General features: G+C 38.7%; 1 protein-coding gene across 8 annotated transcripts in view; it reads right to left on the bottom strand.

Moving 5' to 3' along the window:
• Positions 1 to 1,081: 1,081 nt before the first annotated feature.
• The window catches only part of UBN2 (ubinuclein 2), a 100,279-nt gene continuing 77,067 nt past the window's right edge, over positions 1,082 to 24,293 (bottom strand). For 5 of the 8 annotated variants that reach the window (XM_045577273.1, XM_045577261.1, XM_045577283.1 and 2 more), the window contains one exon: positions 23,022 to 24,266. In XM_045577273.1, coding sequence (XP_045433229.1) covers positions 24,217 to 24,266 — 50 coding nt within the window. In that variant the 3' untranslated portion in view covers positions 23,022 to 24,216. Of the gene's footprint in view, positions 2,569 to 13,618; positions 20,485 to 23,021; positions 24,267 to 24,293 lie in introns of those variants that run through there. The other 3 variants (XR_006740783.1, XR_006740782.1, XM_045577287.1) reach the window with 3 other exon arrangements.

Here is a 24,293-nt window from a genome sequence, read left to right as displayed (position 1 = left end):
TTCTCTCTCCATTACATGAGTTTCTTTTTTTAAAAAAAGGCAGTTAATACCTCACTTACAGATTTAGAAAATGACTTCTAACTTAAAGGGACCCATTAAGTATGTCCACTTATTTCAAAATATCAGCAGGCAGCTTAGTCAGAAATAGAAACCATGTAGGCCTTTCAAGCTGAAAAAATTGAGTGCAGGGCACTGAGGTGCTCATGACACTCTTAGAAGGACCGCAGGAATTAGGGGATGTTGCCATTAACATTCAGAAGTTCAGAGTACTAGGAGGTTTCTGCTGCCACCCAGATCAGAAAAATAGAGGGAACCCCCCCACTGCTGATCAGAGGACCCCAAGTACTGAAATGGGGGCTGAAAGGAGGTCCCTTGGAGAGTACAGCAGAATTTTAAGTCTACCATGGCCTACATTTTGCTAGGTGTGGCCACAGAAACAGTCATGCTACGAAATCTCACATGAACACACTGGCAGAAATGAAATCACATCCAGAACCTTGAAGGCAAAGGTGTTTGGGAAGTGTAGATCCCATAATTCTATTCTGTATGACACGGAGAGTAGCACAGAAGGATGTGGGAATGAATGCTGGCTGCAAAAAAGCAGTCTTCAGATCACACAGCAGCACACTTCTGAGAGCCCCTTGTCATCACAGAGGAGGGCAGCAAATGAGAACTCTTGCCTGCTTCGTAGAATTAATTCTGAAGTTTGACAATTCTTGTAAATATGTTTCAGCAAGATAATCACTCAATCTCTATGGTTTACAGCACATGTGTCAAACACAAGGCCCGCAGGCCAAATCCGTCCCGCCAGGCCTTGCAATGTGGCCCCCACCGCGCTGTCATCACTGCACTCCGCTGCGTTTCCATCACAATGACAGTTTATGACTGTTCAGTAAACCATTTGGCCCGCGATTTAGGCTGGATTTTAGATTTTGGCCCCTTCTCTGATTGAGTTCGACACCCCTAGTTTACAGGATTTCCATGGGTACTTCCCATTATATAGTAGTTTCTGCTATTTAAAGGTCTTACTTTTAACCACATTACTCTTATTGATAACATCTTGTAGCATGTAAAATGCAGTACATTATAATACTCAGAAGTAAATGTGACTATTGACAAACAAGTTGGATTACTAGATGCTGACAGACAGCAAATTATTCTTCTTACCCCAGCTGCTTGCAAAGTGTTGTTTTTTTCTCTCCAGCATGAAATCGTGGGTGGTTCATGCAGCTTTTCCAGGAAATAACAGGACAATTAGCCTTTTATTCTTTGGTTTTAAAATATTCCAGTCTGTATAACCGTGAAATCCAAACCTCACCCATAAAATGTCTCCCCACTGTGAGCTGAGGCTGGCTGCCAGGGGATGAAAACTGGGCAGGAGGACGGAGGACATGCCAACCTCTCCATCTTCCCGATCTGCTCTTCTACTCTTCACATGCAACCTGCTTGTGGAACAAGCTAGACTTGTGAGGCATAAACAGAAAGCAACTTTATTTTCTCACGAGTGTCCCCATGAACTTCTGTAATAATTTGTTCTTGTGTCTGGATGAAATGGATAGCTTTCCCAGTCTATTTTCAGTAACAAACAGGCTGAAGAGTTAGCACCATCATTTTTAAAATCATCTCATTTCTAGGTATTGACAAGTCTCATCCAGTGTCACATCAAAACTTCAAATATCAGTTAATTTAAAATGTCTCCCCTCCTCCAGCCTGGAAATCTGAAGGAGAAAGGAGTTCACAGTCATTGTCAGTTCTAGTCTCATACACTACCTTCTCCTCACTTGCTAGCTGCTGTCCTTTCATAGCAAGGTAAGAAAGAGGGAAGGTCTTACTGATGGTAGAGCTGTAAAGCGGTGTTGGTGTCCTCTGGGAGTAGTATTCCCAATGCTGATGCTTTTCTCATAGGTGCTTTCTCATAGGTTCTCCAGTTTCTCCATCACTGGGGGCCTCTCACCTGCTGTGCCCTTGTAGGCCATGCCTTCTCTAGTTACTTAGGGTTCCTGCCTCAGCCCCTTAGTTTCCAGCAGCTTCCCTGCCAAGGTCATTCCACCCCTCCAAGGTGTTCCCTTGGCTGGATTCCTTCTCAAACTGGCCACATCTGCTCCCTTTCTTGCGAACCACATCAGGCCACAGGAACTCGAGAGCACCGAGAGTGCAAGCTGTTCTGAATGCAGCCTTCTCTCTTCTTCCATCTTCTCAAGGAGCTAGTCACCGACAATTTTGTCTGTAGACTGTTGGGAATCAGACACCAGTTCCTGTTCCCTCAAACTCCACAGGATGTGTCAAGCTCTCCAAATGGTCCTCTTGAAGTGCCCCCCTCATTTGGCAGGGGGTACAGAGGGAGCACCCCACCCTCCCCAGCTTGGGGAGAAGGGAAGTGTCCAGCAGACTCTTATACAGCCTGCAGGTGGCGGCCGAGCTAATCCTTCCCAGTGTGGAACTAGTGCTTCCCAGTTTCACAACTGCTTAGCGTGTGGTGTGTAGGTGATCTAGCTCCTCCTCCCTTTGGAGTGTGGACGGACTTGGCACCTATTGTTTTGTTCTCAGCCTTTGGGGTTTCTGGTGAAACTGACACAGAAAGAGTCCCATTTTAGTAAACGAAATGATCATGGTCAACCACTCCTCCCCATGGATGGCCTGTTCTTCATCAGGACACCTGATGCCCTGGAGGTGACATATGGGACAGTCTGACTTCTGAACTGGATATAGTGAATATACAGAAATGTAGCACTATTAAATATTTATATGTTAAAGATCAAATCTAGTTTTATATTAATTACATTCATGCTTACATATTACCTGTTTACGGATGTAATTATTTTTATACAAAAAACATATAGGACTTTTGTTTTTGACATTATGGAAGATTAGATGTACAGAGAAATCTCAATATATAAAACATCATATACTTTAAACAATAAAGAATTTAAATTAAAAAAAAAACCCCACAAAACAAAATCATAGAGTGCTGGACAAATTTTAGCAAATGCACAAAAATACTTTTTAAAGCAGGACTGAGCTGACAATAAAGGAAGCCAGAGTAAGGGGGAGGTCAGAGAGGAGGAATGGGTAAGAGAGCACTATAAAAGCATTTGCTTTGAGGATATCTGCTGATTCCCAGTGGCCTTGAGTCTGAATTTTCATTTGCAGTCAGAAGGAAAGAAAGCCTCATATTGGCACAGTGGGAGGTACGATCATAAACTTTTGCAAAATGATACACCTTGTTACTGGGAATGAAAAAACAATATCCCTTACCTCATCAAGAAGAGACTTTTCTGAATCAACCTCAGCTCAAGCGGGGTGGCAGCTGGGGAAACTTCTACAATTTTTTGTGTGTTTGTTTTTTAAAATATATTTTATTGATTTTTTACAGGGAGAAAGGGAGAGGGATAGAGAGTTAGAAACATCTATGAGAGAAACATCGATCAGCTGCCTCCTGCACACTCCCTATTGGGGATGTGCCCGCAACCAAGGTATGTGCCCTTGACCGGAATCGAACCTGGGACCCTTGAGTGAACAGGCCAACGCCCTATCCACTGAGCCAAACCGGTTTCGGCAGTTTTGTGTATTTTTTAAAAATGTATTTTTATTGATTTCAGAGAGGAAGGGAGAGAGAGAAACAGAAACATCAATGATGAGAGAGAATCATTGATTGCCTCTTGGATGCCCCCCAACTGGGGATCAAGCTGCAACCCAGGCATGTTCCCTTGACTGGAATCGAACCCGAGACCCTTCAGTCCACAGGCTGATCCTCTATCCACTGAGCAAACCAGCTAGCGCTATAGGAGTTCTAAACCACCAGCAATAACCACTCACATGCATTTGTGGTGAAACGGATCCTATGGCTGTGGCCCCAAAATCTTTGGCTAAACATTTGGTTTGAAGTGGTTCTGGGTTGGTTATGTTCCTAGGAGCCTGGAAAAAGCAAACTCAAATAGTCTTCAGAGGAAAACACTTTAAATCCAGATTTTGAAGAATGTCCATAGCTAAAGTTCAAAAGTGCATGGATATATAATACAAAATGACCAAACACAGAGAGATGAGCTACTGTGAGCACGTTAGAAGAAAAACAATACACTGCAGGATGGAACACAGTTGGGTTCAAGGTTTGACTCTGATGCCTGGAATCTCACTGTGGGAAATGCTCCCTTTTGCTAGAGACCTTGGCCCCTAAGTGTACATCATCAGCTAAGAAATCTGCTAACTGCCAAAACCGGTCTGGCTCAGTGGATAAAGCATCGGCCTGGGGACTGAAAGGTCCCAGGTTCGATTCCAGTCAAGGGCACATCCCCAGTAGGGGGTGTGCAAGAGGCAGCTGATGGATGATTCTCTCTTATCAATGTTTCTAACTCTCTATCCCTCTTTCTTCCTCTCTATAAAAAAATCAATGATATATATATATTTTTAAAAGAAACCTGATAACCTCAGGAAAACACAAGCTCACAGGTGAAAATAATCAGTCACAATAAGAGACAGTCACAATAAGAGACAGTAATGGAACAAACTGTATTAGACAAACCAGAATGGAACAAGACAGATCAAGAACTTAAGCATAATAAAGATCCTCACAGAGATAAAAGAATAATAATAGGGAACAAGCAGTTAAATCAGAACCAAATGGAAGTACTGGGTAGGAAATATGTACTAGCTGAACAAAACCAATAGGTTGGATAAACATAAGAATGGCTACACAGCTGAGAGATGAGTAATGATCTAGATCTGTTCAAGGAACTTTCCCAGAAGGCACTAGAAAAAGATGGAAAATATGAACATATAACAAATAATAATAATGATGTCAGTTCCTACAAATATGAGTCCCAGGAAGAGAGAAAATGGGCTTAGGGAAGAGAATGCTTAAAGCAATCATAAGAAAAGAACTTTCAAAAATTTAAGATAAAAGGACTCCAAAGGTCTCATGGAACACCACACCTAATAAGCATAATAAAGGCAAAACTTTTGACACATTATAATGAAATTTAGAAAAATTAAAGACATAACAAAATTGAAAAAGCTTCTAGAGATAAGAACAGGCAGTCCACAGAAGAATAAGAAATAGATATAGATTGGCATTAGGTTTCCTCACACAAACACTGGAGACAACAACAACAACAATGAAGTTTATTTTCTAAGTGAGGAAAAAAATAACTTAGACTATTATATCCACATAAATTATTATTTAAATGTGAGGAATCGAGGACGATACGTTTAGATATACAAGGCCTTAGAAAGTTTACAGCACAGTCTCCTTGAAAATTCTCCTGAAAGTACTTTTATACGTATACAAGTAAATTACACTTAATATACTAAGTATTTAATAAGCACATGAAAAGATGATTCAGTACCATTAATCATTAGGGAAATACAAATCAAAAGGAATGCGATATCACTTTATACATACCAGCTGTAATAAAAAAAAAAAAAAGGAAAATAGTACATTGGTGGAAATGTAAAAATGGTTTAGTTACTGTGGGAAACAGTTTGATGGCTCCTCAAAAAATTATACATAAAGTTACATAGAGATCCAGCAATTCCACTCCTAAATATATACCCAAAAGAACTGAAAACATAAAAACTTGTATACAGATGTTCATAGCAGAATTATCTATAATACAGAGGTAGGGTTACAGTTGTAATACAAATAAAAGTAGGTTTGCCGAAACCGGTTTGGCTCAGTGGATAGAGCGTCAGCCTGTAGACTGAAAGGTCCCAGGTTCGATTCCAGTCAGGGGCACATGCCTTGGTTGTGGGCACATCCCCAGTAGGGGGTGTGCAGGAGGCAGCTGATGGATGTTTCTCTCTCATTGATGTTTCTGACTCTCTATCCCTCTCCCTTCCTCTCTGTAAAAAAAATTAATAAAATATATATTTTAAAAAGTAGGTTTACAGTTATAATACAAATAAACAATACAACAATTAATAATAATACAAGAATAAACTTTTGTGTAATTTAAACTGTAAACCTACTTTTGCCCACCACTGTATTAAAAAAATGGTAAGAGCCCAAATGCCTATCAGTTGATTGATGGGTAGATAAAAATGTAACATATTCCTATAATGAAATCTTATTCACAGCTGATATATCAAATTTAATATTAGGGTAAAACACATCATAAAGAAAAATGAGGGACATTATATAATGGTTAAAAAATAGGTCAAAATATATAGCCACAATAAACATATATATGCCCAGAAAAATTAATGGTTCCTTGAAAAGGTGGTAAGAATAAACATCTGGAAAGACTGATTAAGAAAAAGATGCAGGTAAATAAATAAATATGAAAACAGGAAAACATACAGATACCACAGAGATGATAAGAAAAAAAAATGTATTATGAATACATTTCTAAGAAATTTCAACAGCATTCCTTGATATCAGCAAAAACCATGAGAAAATATACTACTCATAAAAGTTGTATTGAAAGACATAAAAGAGGATTTGAATTTCCACAAATGAGTATAGATTATACTTATCTTCCTAAACTACCCTACAAAAGAAATATATATTTCAGCTTGTTTTTTAATAACGTTTGGAGATTTTATTCTAAAATATAAGAAGGAATAAAAATCCAAAATTAGCAGTCAACATAGAAGAGCAAAGAGGGAGACGCTCCTTATTAGATATAGTCCCCTCTTTATCCCAAAGGGATAAGTGTTTCAAGACCCTCAGTAGATGTTTCTGAGTGATGTACTGAGTGATGATGTACATACTATGTCTTTTCCTGTAGATATGTAGATTTTCACTCAACAGAAGTACTTCAGGCTTCTCCTCGGCATATCTGAATTGCCAGCATCACTACTCTTGAGCTTTGGGGCCACGGTTAAGTAAAATACAGGTGACGTGAACACAAGCACTGTGAGGCCTTGACAGTCAATCTGATAACTGAGACAGCTAAGTGACCAACGGGCAGGTAGTGCACACAGGTAGCATGGAGATGCTGGGCAAAAGGATGACTGACATCCTTGGGTGGGACAGAGTGGACAGTGAGAGATTTCATGATACTCAGAATGGTTCGCAATTTAAAAGGTATGAGTTGTTTATTTCTGAATCTTTTCCATCTAATATTTTCAGATTAGTGGTTGCCCATGGGTAACTAACAATGCAGAAAGCAAGATCACAGATAAAGGGGAACTTGTGCATTCAGGCATACTATAAACCTTTAGTATTGAAAAACATGGATACTAGCACAGAAAAAAACAAAAAACAAAAATTAATGGGAGAAGTACTGACTTACCAGATAGGGCTGGTAAAATTGCCTCAACTAAATGAAGGAAAGATGGATCCCTATATACTATACAATATACAAAGGTGGGTAAGAGCTAGATCCTAAGTGAAAAACTGAAAGGCAAAACTATAAAACTAATAGAAGAAAATGTAGGGGTATATCTTTGCTACCTAGGGCTAGGCAAATATTTCATAACAAATCCTTCAAAACATAAATGTAGACAAAAAGTAGATTAAACTCATGGTTGGCAAACTGTGGCTCAAGAGCCACATGCGGCTCTTTGGCCCCTTGAGTGTGGCCCTTCCACAAAATACCACGGCCTGGGCAGGTCTATTTTGAAGAAGTTGCATTAAAAGAAGTTTAAGTTTAAAAAATTTGGCTCTCAAAAGAAATTTCAATCGTCGTACTATTGATATTTGGCTCTGTTGACTAATGAGTTTGCCGACCACTGGATTAAATGGCATCAGTAAAGGATGCCATTGACAAAATTAAAAGACAAGTAACAATCTAAAGTCTAAAATATGTCACATCTAAAACTGATGAGAGATTATTATCTGTAACAAAAAAAAAGGAAATGTTAAAAAAAAATAAGAAAATGTCTGAATGATGAGCAGAGATGAACCGGCAGGTCACAGTAGACTAGCCTTTCTAGTGGCAATAAGGAACTGGAGATAACCTAGATATCCACCTCTAGGGGGCAGATATGTAAAATGAGGTGGATGTACAGTGTGGAATATTAGGCAGAGATAAGAAGCAACATATAGAATGTACATATAGATCATGGATAAATTCAACAAAAGTGAGAAAGGCAGGAAGCAGCAACATTTATCACACAGGACCATTTGTATACATTTAAATCGTATATTCATAAAATAACATTACTTATTTTAGAAGGGTGTAGGCATAACAGGGCACCTGCCATAAAAGTAAGAGTGGGTGCCTATGGGACTGAGGAGAATGGAGTCTAAGGAAGGAGCTTAACTGACTTAATAAAAAGGAAATGAGTTCTTGTACTAAGTGATGATGGCCATGTCCTACGAATTGAGGAACACTGCTTTGCATTTGGGGCAATAAAGCAAAAACCAAGTCAATACAACACACACTCCTTTCTGGCTATAAAGGGAGAGCAGGAAGTTGTCGGAGGCGACCTGTGAAACCTGACCCGAATGCCAGAGAAGAGACAGGGCAGGGTCTTGGTGACATTAAGTCACTAAATAAAGCTTCACCTAAACTAGGTTTATTTCTACTAAGTTATATGAACTAGAAGATTCCCTTTACTGTTTTAATAGACTATTTTTTAGGGCAGTTCCTTTTACTTATTAAGCCAATAATACCCACAATGAAAGAATCTTCACTGATATTTATCGATGCCCATACTGTACATATATATGTGTAAAGATTTTTATTTTTTAAAATATATTTTATTGATTTTGTACAGAGAGGAAGGGAGAGAGACAGAGAGTTAGAAACATCGATGAGAGAGAGTCATCGATCAGCTGCCTCTTGCACACCCCCTACTGGGGATATGCCGCAACCAAGGTACATGCCCTTGACCGGAATCGAACCCGGGATCTTTCAGTCCCCAAGCCGAAGCTCTATCCATTGAGCCAAACCGGTTTCGGCTGTGTAAAGATTTTAAAAAACACTGTGAAAAAGAAAAAAAAATTAAAATTAAAATAAAAAGCAAAAAATAAAAACACTGTGGTTTCTCTTAGATATTTGGGGAAATTAGGAGAGCAAAAGGAAGCATGAATTTAAGAAGGAAAAAGGCAGAAAGTAGAAGAATAGTAGCCACCGTTTATGATCTCTATATGCTAGGCACTATGCTAGGTGCTTTTCATACATGTCACTAATTCGACAAGAAGCCCGCCATTGGGTGTTACCATGGAGAAATGAGAAAAGAGGCTGATATTTTGTCTGAAGTGCCACAGAATCACGTGAACTCCAGTCTTTAATGTTAACCTGTTCCCTTCACGCTATGCCACCCTACTAGAAAAGATGGGCAAGTGGTGGAGGGACAGACACAGGGACACAGAACAGGTAAATACACAGACAGTAAAAGCAGGCCATGCCGAGGCACATATTGGTGAGGAAGAGCGATTGTTTTTGAGCTAAGGACACTCATGACAGACCAGAGTATATCTGCACCGGAGGGGTTTGTCCCTTTTAAAGCTCATGATATCACTTTAAAGCTCATGGAACTCAACCCTTAGTGCACCCAGAATCAGCTCTTGTGCTTTCATCTCCCATTTTCAAAACTCTTAAGTAAAATATTTATGTTCTCATTTATTTCTTAAAGCTTACAGGGATATGAAGCAATCACAGATTCTAGATAAGACTTTCAAATCTGTTAGGTCGTTATTATCTACTAGAGGCCCGGTGCACAAAATTCATGCACAGGGTGTGTGTCCCTCAGCCCAGCCTGCACCCTCTCCAATCTGGGACCCCTCAGTGGATGTCCTACTGCCCATTTAGGCCCGATCCTACCTGGATCGGGCCTAAATGGACAGTCAGACATCCCTCTCACAATCCAGGACTGCTGGCTCCCAAATGCTTGCCTGCTTGCCTTCCTGATTGCCCCTAACCACTTCTGCCTGACAGCCTGATCACCCCCTAACCACTCCCCTGCCAGCCCGATTGCTGCCTAACTGCTTCCCTGCCAACCTGATTGTCCCTAACTGCCCTCCCCTGCAGGCCTGGCTCCCCCCCCCCCCCCTCAACTGCCCTTCCCTGCAGGCTTGGGTCTTCCCCAACTGCCCTCCCCTGCAGGCCTGGTCGCCACCAACTTCCCTTCTCTGCCGACTTGGTCACCCCTAACTGCCCTCCCCTGCAGGCTTGATCAGCCCCAACTGCCTCCACTTGCAAGCCTGGTCCCTCCCAAATGCCCTCCCCTGCTGGCCATCTTGTGTTGACATGGGGGCAGTCATCTTGTGTGTTAGAGTGGTTAATTTGCATATTACTTTTATAAGATAGGCTGCCAAAACGAACTTCTGTCTGCTTGATATGCATTCACAGACTATAAATACAGAAAAAATATTAGTTTGACTTGTGATGGTAATCCAAATGCACATCAATCAAGAATGAATACAATAAATTGTCATGATACCTCAACTATGGAATACCATGAGCTATAAAAAAAAAAAAATAAGAGAGACTTTTAGGTGCTGATGTGGAATAATCTCCAAGAAAATTGGAAGAGACTGGCCTGTGTGGCTCAATGGTTGAGTGTCAATCCATGAACCAAGAAGTCACGGGTTTGATTCCCAGTCGGGGCACATGCCCGGGATGCGGGCTTGATCCTTGATGGGAGGCATGTAGGCGGCAGCCGATTTATGAAGTTTCTATCTCTCTCCCTTCCTCTGTCTCTAAAAAATCAATAAAAACATACTCTAAAAAATTTTTTTTGGAAGAAATGCTAGGTATAGTATGAGAGATATGTATGTTAAATTTATGCTTAAAAGTCACATAAATATTTATAATTAGAACTGGAGAAATTGGTAACTGTGGTTGCTCTGGGGAAGGAAAATTGGGACCATGGGTAGGAAATAAATGCTTTGTATGGACTTCGTGTTTTTTTAAACTAAGTGCAATAATAATGTTTTCCAAAAATTCATGATTTTAAAACAAGCAGTTCATTGTATTTTGACCTCCAAGCCAGATCCCATTTTGGGAACCAGTAGGGTCTGAGTGGAATAAAATTTTTTCGCTACTCCCAGTGATGAGATGTTTTCTTCCCATTTCTTTCTTCCTCTCTTCAACCAAGTCCACCTGTTTCTTAAAAAAAAACAACCCCAAAACCCAAAGCCAAAACAAAACAAAAACAACACTCAAAGAACTGATCTAGCCAGTTTGGCTCAGTGAATAGAGCATCAGCCTAAGGACCAAAGGTTACCGGGTTCGATTCCAGTCAAGGGCATGTGCCTTGGTTACAGGCTCCTCCCCAGCTCAGGCCCTGGTCAGGGCGCCTACAGGAGACAACCAATCAATATATTTCTCTCTGCCTTTCCTTCTCTCTTCCACTCTCTAAAAATCAATGGAAAAATATCCTCGAGTGAGGATTAAAACAACAACAAAAACACACACACAAAAAAAACCCCAAAATAAACACTAGAGAACTTACTAATGTTTGCTCACATTCATTGAAAATACAATTAAATAGAACACAACTTTATTGTTCTGGAGTGTATGCCCTAAATGTTTTCCTGTGCCTAGATGTACTTTCATTTCCAACTGCTCCTTCATTTAATACATGCACATCTTGGTCTTACCTTAAAATTTATTTAATATTTTTATTTACTGAACCAATCCCTCTAACACAGCATTAGATTGTTTCAAACTTTTACTGTTATGAGCAACATTGAGATGAATGTTCTTATTCAGAAACCTTTGTACAAGTCCATGTTCCTCTTATAAAAATTTTGTAAAAGCAGTTATTTCCCTGTGCCAAAACTCAGGTCTGACACATTTCCTGCCTACGTGGTCAAGTGTAAAACATAACTCCCACTTCATATATTTTTCTATACTCTTAGAACAAACTCACATTTTGGATACCTGGTCTTCATTAAACTCTCCCGAATTGGTTGCACTTCTCTACCTGCTTACTTCTTGAAATCCTTAACTCCTTGAGCCATAGTTTTTCTTTTAAAAATGTCTAAGCCGAAACCGGTTTGGCTCAATGGATAGAATAGGGGTGTCGAACTCAATCAGAGAAGGGGCCAAAATCTAAAATCCAGCCTAAATCGCGGGCCGAATGGTTTACTGAACAGTCATAAACTGTCATTGTGATGGAAACACAGCGGAGTGCAGTGATGACAGCGCGGTGCGGGCCACATTGCAAGGCCTGGCGGGACGGATTTGGCCCGCGAGCCTTGTGTTTGACACATGTGGGATAGAACGTCGGCTTGGGGACTGAAAGGTCCCGGGTTCGATTCCAGACAAGGACATGAACCTTGGTTGCGGGCATATCCCCAGTAGGGTGTGTGCAAGAGGCAGCTGATCGATGACTCTCTCATCGATGTTTCTAACTCTCCCTTCCTCTCTGTACAAAATCAATAAAAATGTATTTTAAAAAAATGTATCTTAAAATAAATATGATAAAACAGAACTAGTATGAGTGATAATAAAAAGGCGCCCCAGGGACAAATAAGGGGAAATTACAGGTTAAAAAAAATCTTGTTTAACAATGGCCCTTTGAAAATGTTAATATAGCAATGGCCAGTTTATCACAGTGGTTACAGTGTCGGCCTGCAGATTCCTGGTCCAGCCCCAGTCTGGGGAACATGGGAAGCAACCAATAGATGTGTGTCTTTCTCTCCCTTCAACTCTAAAAAAAAATCAATGGAAAAAATAACCTCAAGTGAGGATAAAAATAAATAAATAAATAAATAAAAGTGAAATACGTTTATAAGATGGCGACAACATAGTTAAGTGTAGTCAAATTACTTAAGCATACTTTTCTTAAAGGACTACTACTCCCAAGAACACACTTTCGCAAAACTGTCCTTAAACATTATTTTTTCTAATAAAGGCATTTGTAGCCTATTCTTTCCCCTATGCATGAGGACCCATGGCTTTTCAAAATTCTTCATCTTGAGGACAACGCACTTGAAACACACTTAAGTGAAAGGAAAAATAAAAATCATTCATACTACTGCTACTTTTCTATATGCACTTGTAAATTACAAACTTTTCAATTCCTGACAAGTTGCTTTCTAGCTCTTTACCCATTTTTCCATTCCCTAATTAGGTTTCTGAGGCTGAAATTTTTTTTTTTCCTACTCTTTTTTTCTTAGCAATTCTGTTCCTAGAAGTGTTCTATAAGTAAGGCTTTAAAACATGGTCACTTTTGCAGATAATTCCCATGTCTACATTTCAAACCTTGACCCTGGTAGCATCCTGAAACACACACACACACACACACACACACACACACACACCCCATAACCCCAAGTCCTGCATTCCAGGACTCCCTCAATCTGGCTGCTACTAATCCCCATGTATACCTCATACCAGTCTGGTCTACTTCCTGCTTCATCCTGTCCACTCGGGACACTCCCTTTTCCTTCTCCCTAGCCAAATCCCAACTATCTTCAGAGGCCCAGCCCAACTATCATTCACTAGCGAGTCTTCCCAAGTCTCTCTAGTCTAATTTCTCCCTTGCTCTGAACTAAATGTCAGGTGGCAATGGACCACAACTTTGTGACAAACTTTGAACTGGCATCTTTTAACCTGTCATGTGATCGTAAACTGTCAATATACTGAGGGTGGGGACTGTGTACTTTACTTCTGTTTCCCATAGTGTCTAGTGCAGTGAGATACAGACAGCAGACACTCAACTACTGAAAGAATAAGATGTTAAAATCCAAGTTAGCCCAATAATACAACAGACACAAGAATAATATGCACATTCCTCTTTATTTAATACAATAAACACATAACACATACAAAAAGAAAAAACCACTCATGTAAAAGGCCCTGTCACAAAGGATTGACAGGAAACATCTACACTAAATCAAATAAGGCTCCTGCTTTAAAACAGGGGTTCGCAAGCTACATCTGGAATATGAGCAAGGCTGTTGCAAAAAAAGAAAAAAAAAAAATTCCCCTGCACTGAAGGAGTATATCCATGGGGTTAATTTACCAAATTCAAAGATTCGTATTCAGGAATGTTTAAGCCCTCTCACATATCCATAACTCATCAGGGTTTTATGAAATGTGTGATTTTGGTTAAAAAATGTATCTGTCCTTCTTTCTTCTTAGAAAATAGTGACAAGAGTTCTCTAAAAACTAGAGACCAGTGAACCCCCCAAAGATTGGAAAGCTTTACCATTGCAGAACTCAGAATACAGAGCAAGACGGCAGTGGGAGGAATTAAAGTTATTAGTAATTTCCTGGTAGCTCGTTTTTAATCAACCATTGGGAAAGATAAAATGGAAATTCCTAGGCTCAGTGCAGAGTACAGTAGCAGCAGTTGTCCATATTCCTGCTCTGATTAGAGCTGGAAATTAAACAAGCACCAGTTCATCTCAAAAGAGCCTTATACAAACACACACACATACATACCACACCCATTCACATGTCATCACTATCCCCTTTTATTTAAATTTATTATTTTTTACTAAAATAATACAAAAAAGGGAGACAGGTATATTTACAAAAATCCATGGCTGGTACAGTACATAATTTTTAAGACACACTAAATGCTACAATCTTTCAGGTCCTGAGATTATTACAAATATCAACTCAAAGCTTTGTTCAGGTCCAGTTTTAAAGGAAGAAAAATAATCCCAAAGTATTAAGTCACACACTTATTTAAAATACAGTATATCCCTTCAAGTTAGTATAAACGCACCTCCCTGTAAATACTCGTGATACGATAAGCAGTGCCTTTCCCTCAAAGGAGCAATTATTCAGGCTCCTTCCTTCAAGATGGCTGTGAAACATGCTGGCCGTCTGTAACAGGTGTGGAGGTGGCTACAGTAAGAGGAAGATGATGTAACTGGAGGGAAATTCCTCTACGGAGTGAACATTCACTGTATAAGTTAAGTCCTGTTTTTCCTTCTGTTAACAAACAAAAGTCTTTCCCTTATCAAAATTTATAGTGTAAAAGTTGGAAATATGTGCTTAGCCAGACCAAAATTCAGAATCCTTATTTCCAATCAGCAAATAGATCTGCAGTCCCACAATAATTTTTATGACTACAATAAACTTTGTTTATAAAAAAGGGATAAAACTCCCATCACTTCGTTACCGTGGTGGACATTAACACATTATTTGGGGCACAAAATTTTCGCCAGCCAGAGATTTCTTTTCCTCCTCTTTTAAGCTTGACAATGTTTAGCAAGCAAAACACATGGCAAGCTTTAGGTCTGCCTACTCTCCTTAAAAACAATTTATATTTTTGATACTTCCTATAATACAATTTTTCCGTGACAGCCAACAAAGGACAGTACCAAGCTTTAGTCCGTTCTCTGGAGGCTGGCCATGGACCCCACCTCTACTGGTGGAAGGGCCCTTTGTGTATCTGAAGGTCTCAGAAGGTATATGTAATTAATTATGTAGGCAGAGCCAGGACTTTAAGAGTTGGCTGAACGCAACCAACTTTCTAACTAACTATATAAAACAGTAATACCTTTGTTAATTGAGAAAAACTCTTTTAATGCCTCTAGCCAGAATTGGGATAATCCTTGATAATTTTGCAGGTATGGGAAAGAAAACCCCATGTGCTGGCAGAGCACAATACCCTTGCAAGCAGCAGAGATAAGCAAGAAAACAAAACAAACAATAAACATGAGGTTATAACTGCAAGGACAGAAAAATACAAGACAGCTGAGGTCTGATAAATCAAGGGCAGGTTGTCAAATAGAAAAACATACCAACAGCTGGTCTTGGTTACTACTAACTCCTAAATGTGCTTAGAAGCTGAATGGAGCTGCTGACTTCAAAAATTGAAGTATTTCCGAGTTACATTGAGTTATAGTATCTTGTTTGAATTTAATTAGGTTTCCATTAATGCTCCATTATAAAATATTTTAACACTAGATTTAAGATAAAATTCTACATAATAAAAGCTTAATATGCTAAGTGTCTGGTCATCTGTTTAACCAATCAAAACCTAATATGCTGATATGCTAAGGCCGCTCAACCGCTCACTATGATTTGCACTGACCACCAGGGGGCAGACGCTCCGACTGGTAGGTTAGCTTGCTGCTGGGATCCTGCTGATGGGGACTGAGTGAGAAGGGCTAGACATGCCATGGAGCCCTTCCACTGTCCCTCCCCAGTTGGTCAACCTCTGGCATCCCTCCCCGACCCCAACCATGGACCAGTTGGGTCCCTTGGCCTGGCCTGTGCCCTCTCGCAATCTGGGACCCCTCAGGGGATGTTGGAGAGCTGGTTTTGGCCCGATCCCGAAGGCCAGGCTGAGGGACACCCCACTGGTGTACAAATCTGTGCACTGGGCCTCTAGAAATTATATTAGTATTAGCAAAATGGGAGCAAATAATGTAGTTTTCTGAAACACATAAAATCCGTACTAAGGATTCATATGACCTGTATGACTTAACTATTTGCAAAGTAGGTTTTCTCCCCAGGGAAGTATGAAAAAAAGCTAGCCAGAGAATTATGAGAACTAAGCCCCTAACAAAGGCCTGTGTCTCTTCTGAACAACCTTGAAAGCATCCAGAGAAGCCATGAATTGTAGCTACTACATTATGTAGTAGAGAAATTATTTTTTAATACAAAGGAGAAGAGAGAAAAAATTCTGGTTACCAGTGATAATTCTAATTCCTAGAAATATAGACCCCATCAATTACACTACTAAGACTTATGAAAGTATCCTTGACCTGTTTGGTTAACAGTTCGGAAAAGTGTCAGAAACTTAAGTATTAATCTGTTATAAACTGAAAATATGTAAGAAAGATTGAGAAGTGAAGTAGAAGTATTACAGTATGAGGACATTAAAGACCACAAATAGTTACTTTCAAGCAAATGGTACTTTGGGAGTGTCTAAGAAAAAGGCAATTTAATGTCAAGTTATTCAAAGGCAGTATGAATAGAACCCTAGTCTCTCTCTGAGTCTGTTGGGATGTGAACAGTCTCCTGGAACATGACTATAGTCTTTACTTCTGAATTCAATGGGACACAGAACAGACAGCCAAGTGAGTGGGAAAAGGAAGTGAAAGACAGGTTAACCTTTCCTCCCCAGACTCTTCAAAATACGCAATATTCCAGTGTAGCTACTGGTTGACGAAATGGTTAACTTAAGAGCTCAAATTAAAAGAAAGAAGAATGAAAACTAAAGGAAATAAAGAAGAATTCAACATTAATATTCAAAGCTATTTTTAATTAGAGTCAGACAATCTGTTCAGCTCTTCAAACCTGAACACTATGCTGCAGAACCTAGATCGTCTCTCAGAATTGAATGCTGGGATGATGTATCTTAACAACCCAATGGTAATCCATGATTCTAAGTTTTGCACCAGTGAAAGGATGTGCACTTAATTTTTTAATATAAGATTCACATTTTAGGATAGAAGAACAAAAAAAATCTCTCTTATTTTATGCTCCTGTTAATTTTCTCTAGCGGAACAGATACACATTCAACAAAACCTTAATGCCTTATTTCTTTGGATAGAAGTCTTAACATCTGTTATTTAAAGAATGGAGAAGAAGAAATGTGTAAAATAAAGAGTATATTTATCTGCATAGTTGATACTCAGAAGCTACAAAGGCCTTCTCTGCAAAAAGCAATAAAAACGTCCTAACACCAGAGGTTAAATGAGCCTTGGCCAGTTCTGGGCATCAGCCCAGTGCTTTGTCTACTTGGGCCTGCTGCTTTCTCCTGACTCACTTGAGCTAGACAATTTGTTCCCATCTCCCGACATGTTCTTTGCTAATCCCGAACATGTGCCACAATTTAAATCAGCACTCAACCCCCAGTAGTTGTTGCTCAGCATTTATTCCTAACTAGATATGCAGCATCCATTTTTCCTGTTGTTTTAAATGATAAAAGGAAAATTCTATGTAAAGAAGGTAGGATAAAAAGATCTTCCTTTCCTCTTCAGAGATGGGCAAACCATGTTTCCTTCTACCCCCAGCCTCCCAACCCTGCCCCAGCTAGGAAGTGAATCCTGCCTTTCCACTCCCATTTTCCTACAACTTGAACACTAATGGCTCCAACTCTTTCATGGGTTGAAGAAGCATAAGTTAAAAGGTAAACTGACTAGAAGTGTACCCTGCTGACTGTGTGTAGTGCTTGCCCCTTCGGTGCAAAGATGGGTAAACCTATAGTTACAGGAATAGTACACTATCTCCAGTTTACAAGAATGAGGAGACTCCCATTCTTTCCTAGATAGTTAAATGCTTTGCTATGCATCACCAAACAACTAATATAAGAAAATTAGATGGAGAAGATGGAAAAGTGAGGCAGATAAAACTTTCGGAATCAACTCCAATGACAAACCATCTAAATTTTACCTAGCTTCAGCTCTGAAACCTTGACAAAAATCACACCTGTAATAAATAATACCATAAAAGGCTAAAAAAAAAAAAATCTACATATGATTAAGAAACAAAGTGTTACTTCCCTCCTCCCCCCTTACTAAACAGAAAGTACCCATTTTACCCCACCACAAATATAATATACTTAAATAACAAATATGTATCTTAATTAGAATTCCAGTGATTTATTTTTAAACTTAAAATTAAATGGTGCGTTTTATACCCATTCTTTAGCCTCTGCAGGACGATTATAATACTTTTTTAATTATATAAGACATTTTAGAAAAACTCAAAGTATTTTTGAAATAGTAAAGTCTCTGATATCCCTGGGAGGTAGGTGAATATTATTATACCCAATATTCTAATGGGTAATCTGAGGCACGAAGGTTAAATGACATTCCCCCTAATATAGCAATCCAAGAGTAACATGACTAAACAGAGGTGCCTAATAACAGTGTTGCTATCAGGTAACACTACCAGGAGCCTCTGCTTTCTCCTTTTAGCCACTGGTCTTCTCTTCCCAATTAAAATGTATTTAAAAGGGAGCACTTATTAGATATTTGTACTGGGTTTTGAGGATTGGTTCAACTTAGTCTCCCTTAGCATGTCAAATATGTTTTCAACAAAAAAGAATCTTAGGTGCTGAAAATTATGTTATTTTACTCAAGGGAGGGGTTTAAATAACCATAAAAACAGATTAAGCCAAAGGTTATATGAGTGTTTTCCCCAGCATCTGAAGTCTTTCTACTTCTAAATTTATTAACCTTTGACAGATACGCAAAATAGCTATATGAATTCTCCAAAAAGAATTTTCCCAAAGATAGTTCGATGCAGTTTCAATGCTGACACATTTGCTAACTTCCTTGAAAACTTATTCAGATACAACACCATGATTCTAACTCCAGCTCCCCCATGGCTGTTTGCCTGCCACAGTGCACCTTATTGAGTTGACCCACTAAAGACTTGTTACTCCAATGCTTTCTCCAGTATTACTCATGCCAAGTTTGAAGGGCATAAAGCAGTAGGTTAAACCCAGGAATAGTCAATGAGTTGGCTAAATTTATTTTATTTGTAATGACTACACACACACACACACACACACACACACACACACACACACACACTCACACTCCAAGGGGGAAAGACAATTTCCCAGTCCATCCATTTGAATTGACTAAAAGCAGTGGAATAAACAGGCAGAAATCTTGCAAACACTGACAGGGAAGTGTTCAGAAAGGATGCAATGGTACAGCAGCTACTAGTTTTATATATATATTACATATGTATACATATATACACAATATGTATGTATGTATGTATCTTATACATATATCCATATACACATAAAGAAAAGGAAGAACGGTACAGCATGACATGAAGTTGGCAAGTTTGAGATTCTTCCTCCTGAATCCCCTGACTTATTAGCCTGTACTTCAGGGTATATGAGAACAGTTTGAAAGGAGGGGAAGGGGGAGAGAAAAAAAGGCACTTAAAAAAGAGAAAGGCCTGAATTAAGCATGTTTTAGAGGAGCAATATAAGCATTTTACCAGAGCTAAAAAATGATTTACAGAGAGTTAAACTTTTCCCTTAGATTTTATAAAATAAAATTGCATGTTTGTAACCAGTCATTTACCTACTACTGCATTTTCCTTCTGCTTCATTATTACAGAAACAAAACCCCCAAAAGCAAAAACAACAAAACAAACATAATAAAACATGCATAATATAAAGTAAAAGTGCCCCATCTGAGAATGGAAGGTCAGCAAAAACTACAGTGCTGAAACACAGGAACTTTTTGAATTTGGCCTGATTATAGGTTTTATCACTCTTCTATTTCTAATTTAAAACAAGCAAACTCAAATTCAAAGCCTAAGTGAAGATAAAAAGAATACAGGAACCAGTATTCTTTTATGGTATACTCCTAAAATAAAGTATCCTAATTCTATACATGGGTCAAATGATAAGACATAACCTTCAAGAAATAAAGAACTGTAAATTAGGTGAAAGTCAACCAATACAGGCAAAGTTCATTCTACAAACGTAGCAGCAAACATGATAGAGAACTGGAGTTCTAAGAGATGATCACCGGGACAGAGAGTTCTCACAATCAATGGCAGTTTGAAAAACAGCAGAATTTCGATTTCAGAACATGTCTTGAACCAAGTAGAGGTGGAAAGGGGTGTGGTAGAGGGCAACCAGAGGAGCAAGACTAGAAGCGTCTGCCCTTTCCAACCCTGGGCAGTAAGCAATTTAGATCTGCTTTGGGAGAAAAAAAAATTCTGGGTTAAAACTCTTGTTCAATAAGTTTTTTTTCAAACAGGTGTCAAACCCACAGTATTTAAACATGCATGTGCCCAGACCTTTCTCCTACCTTGGCAATATAATAATCCTATTCAACTTCTATGATATAAAATGTTATTTGGGCTAACAACATCCATCAAAGGGGGGGGGGTAGGCATGAAAGAATGTACTAATACACCATCAGGACTTTGTGACTTCAGATTAAGCTCACTTCTTTTTCCAAAACCTTTTTTTTAGGCTGTTTTAAAACCACGATTTCTCTTAACCTTCAATTTCAGAAACACAGGAGCAAGAATTATAATAGACTTGTAATGGCATTATTGCTTGCAGTGACTTTGGAGGCTCTGAATGAGCTTAACGCTTTGCTCCCAAACAGTCTCCAACGGGGGCTCAGCACTGCTCTCTCTGAAGACAACTCTGCCGAACATTATTGCTTGTGAATACTGAGGATTAATTTGTATGTACAGTAATAGCTTATACATCAGTGAAGGCAATTTAAAATATAAGAGAAGTGAAAACAAACAGCTTATTTTTCCTGATTTAAGAATCCCGCCGAATGGGATGTAATTAAGTGTGCTGATTACTTTTGCATTGGGATGTTATTAATGCTCTTCAGAAACACACATTGCTCTATATCCTTTTTAATAACTCACAATTTTAAAAAATAAATGCAAAAATATACTATGAGTCACAAGTCTCTGTCCTAAAAATAACCAATTTATATGTTTGTTTTTAAGTAAGAAAACTGTAAAGATAGCTGACCATAAATATGGACATCATTTTCAATGTTACGATCTAGAAAAGAAAGTTTTTACATGTAGAAATTCGCTGATCATACTTATCTATTAAGAAATATAAGGATGTGTGTTTCACTTGTTTAACATAAAAAAAGGGTAGAATGATTGCAATGGACATATGCTAGGGAAAACGGGGGTGCAGAGGAGGGAAGGATAAGGAGGGGTCTGGCAAGCAGTTCCCAAGGTACCAAGACTGAAGAGAACAGAACAGAATCTCCATATATGCAGACTTCTCATAGCCAAGGGCCTTCAGATTACTTTTAATGGTTAGTTATACAATGATACTGGGGAAGAACTGATAATCCTCTTCTCCAATGACAGCAGAATCACCAGGGATCCTCACAAGGCATAATTCAGAACTGATGATGGAGTTATTAAGAAATTAAAATTATTAGCCAAAACTGGTTTGGCTCAGTGGTAGAGCGTTAGTCTGCGGACTGAAGGGTACCAGGTTCGATTCCGGTCAAGGGCATGTACATTGGTTGCGGGCACATCCCCAGTAGGGGGTGTGCAGGAGGCAGCCGGTCGATGTTTCTCTCTCATTGACGTTTCTAGCTCTCTATCCCTCTCTCCTCCTCTCTGTAAAAAATCAATAAAATATATTTTAAAAAAAGAAATTAAAATTTTTTCTTGACTTAAAATAGTAATGAAGTTATATATGAATAAATATATGTACGCACGCGCGTGTGCACACGCATGTACACACACACACACACACACACACACACAAATGAGTACATGCACAATTATCAGCAGGAAGAGATTAATACGCACTCTGACTTCCCTCCTGGTATGGGAAGTAAAACAAAGGCTAGCTTCTCAAAGGAAAACTCCTACATAGCATTAGCAAAGATGTTTCCCCCCAAAATTAGATAAAAGTTAGATAAAAGAGGTATGCTACATTGGAATAACTCAAGAATTGGGTAACCTTGCATAATTAAAAAAAAAAAAAATTTTTTAATCAAACATACTCAATTCAAGTCAAACCTCTATGCAACATCCCAATATCCTCCCAAAATATCTACCAGGGCTGATGCAATATTCTGATTTGTTTTACTGGTAATCTAAATTCTTAGATGCAAGGAATTTTATCAATGATTCCTTTGAAATAATCTGTTGCTCTTACTGTAACAAGTTCTTGGATCTGAAGGTTTCAGTTACTTATTAACTTTTTGCTGTGAAGCCAGCCAATCTGACTTGGAGTTCAAATATAAGTCTACAGATCTGAACAGATCTGCAGTAATTTATTCACAGTCCCTACAGGCTATTTGGAACTTTTTCTTATAAAAGGAAAAAAAGGGCCTGGTTAATACTCTTTATTTGAATAAACTTGACAATATAAGGTGATTTGTAATGAAAATATACACAAGAAATGTTGCATCTATCAATCTGATGCTGTTTAGGTTAGTTTATCATTAAAAATGGACCAAGTTTACACCATTCTTGGTTACACTTTGAAAACAGTTAGAAGCTTAAACAGGAAGGAAAAAAAAGGGAGAAATAAAAGAAAGGCTAGACTGATGAGGTGTAAAAAAAAAAGTATCCAATTAAAACCATAAATTTCCTCCTTAATGTCCTCTGTTGAATGTTATTTGCATGAGGATGCCATGATAAATACGGAGTGTTATCTGCAGATTTACTCACATGTCAATATTCAGAAATGATCCTAATCAATTTCACTATACTGGATACAGGGAGTAAAAATACACTGTGATTTTTATAAAAAATAATCCCTTGTACACACATGATTCTAATGTAATTTCTCCCTTTAAAATACTATCTTGAAAATTCCAAAAATATACATATATATGCTATTTGAATGACCAATGCAGAGGCATATGTAGTACACTCTTATACCTGTTTATATCAATATTTAATAGTCACCTGAAGTACCACTTAGCTAACAGAACAGAAGTTGTGAACTGAGGTGAAGTTGGAGAAATTAGTTCATAGTGTAGACCTGCAAGGGCTAAGAGCATCAAAGCCGCAGCCCTACAGCAAAGATCCCCATTTCTCAAGAGAAAAATGTGAACAGTCACATTTTAACATCAAGAATGGAAATAAGAATTAACAAGTCAATACCAGATGCACAAATCACCTGAAGAGAGTTAAGTACCTGCTTCTGAAAGGAAGATGAAATTGACCCTTTTATAAAAAGGGGACATCTAAGTTTCGTCTGTTAAGAGCAACAGGACCAATTTCATGATTTTTAAAAATTTGGATGATTTAATAATACATATCACTGTGCTAAATAACTTTCCTGAAGCATCTTTAGTCCACTGATTCACATGGGGAGTTGCTACACACTGGGGAAGATTCAAGTTTGTTCAGGATTTTTGAGGGTATAGTATTTTCTATGGTCTGTATCAGACATAAAGTCATTATTATTATTATTATTATTATTTTTGTATGGCAAATTTGCTCCATAGTCCACTTAAATAGACATGATCCTTACTCCTGACAAACTGACCTAATTCCAGATATACTGCCTTTTATTATGCAATTATGACTATAAGTGTTCAGATCCAACCCCCAGGATGGATGGAGTTCACCCAAATCCTCAATTTTCCTTCTTCCTCCCTCAGGGAGAAAAAGAAATTTGTACTTCTGTGGGTTTGACAACTGAGTCTCTTTCAATTCAGATAATATGGTAACTTTGTCTTTCTTTAGAAGAGACCAAAGGTCACCAACTTTGCAAGAAAGCATTTCTTCCTCCTGCACCTGGTTTTAACTCAAGTAATGTTTTCTTTCCTTTTTCCTCCTCACCACAGTGCTTGGGACGAGAGAATGTAAACATCGACAGAACAGCAGCCCTATGACCACATGAGTACTTTCCCATCAGGTAGATTCCATCAGCCAGCTGAGTGTCTCATCTCCTTTGCTTGTTGGGAAGTCACTGAGATTTCCGTGGTAATTTAGTGTCCCCTTTACTTTGGCCTCCATCTAAGAAAAGAGATGTTTAATCGGTAT

This window comes from Pipistrellus kuhlii, unplaced genomic scaffold (assembly GCF_014108245.1).
Source record: "Pipistrellus kuhlii isolate mPipKuh1 unplaced genomic scaffold, mPipKuh1.p scaffold_m20_p_10, whole genome shotgun sequence".
Lineage (NCBI taxonomy): Eukaryota > Metazoa > Chordata > Mammalia > Chiroptera > Vespertilionidae > Pipistrellus > Pipistrellus kuhlii.
Note: the sequence above shows the minus strand (reverse complement) of the source record. Positions and strands in the feature narration are given on the sequence as shown.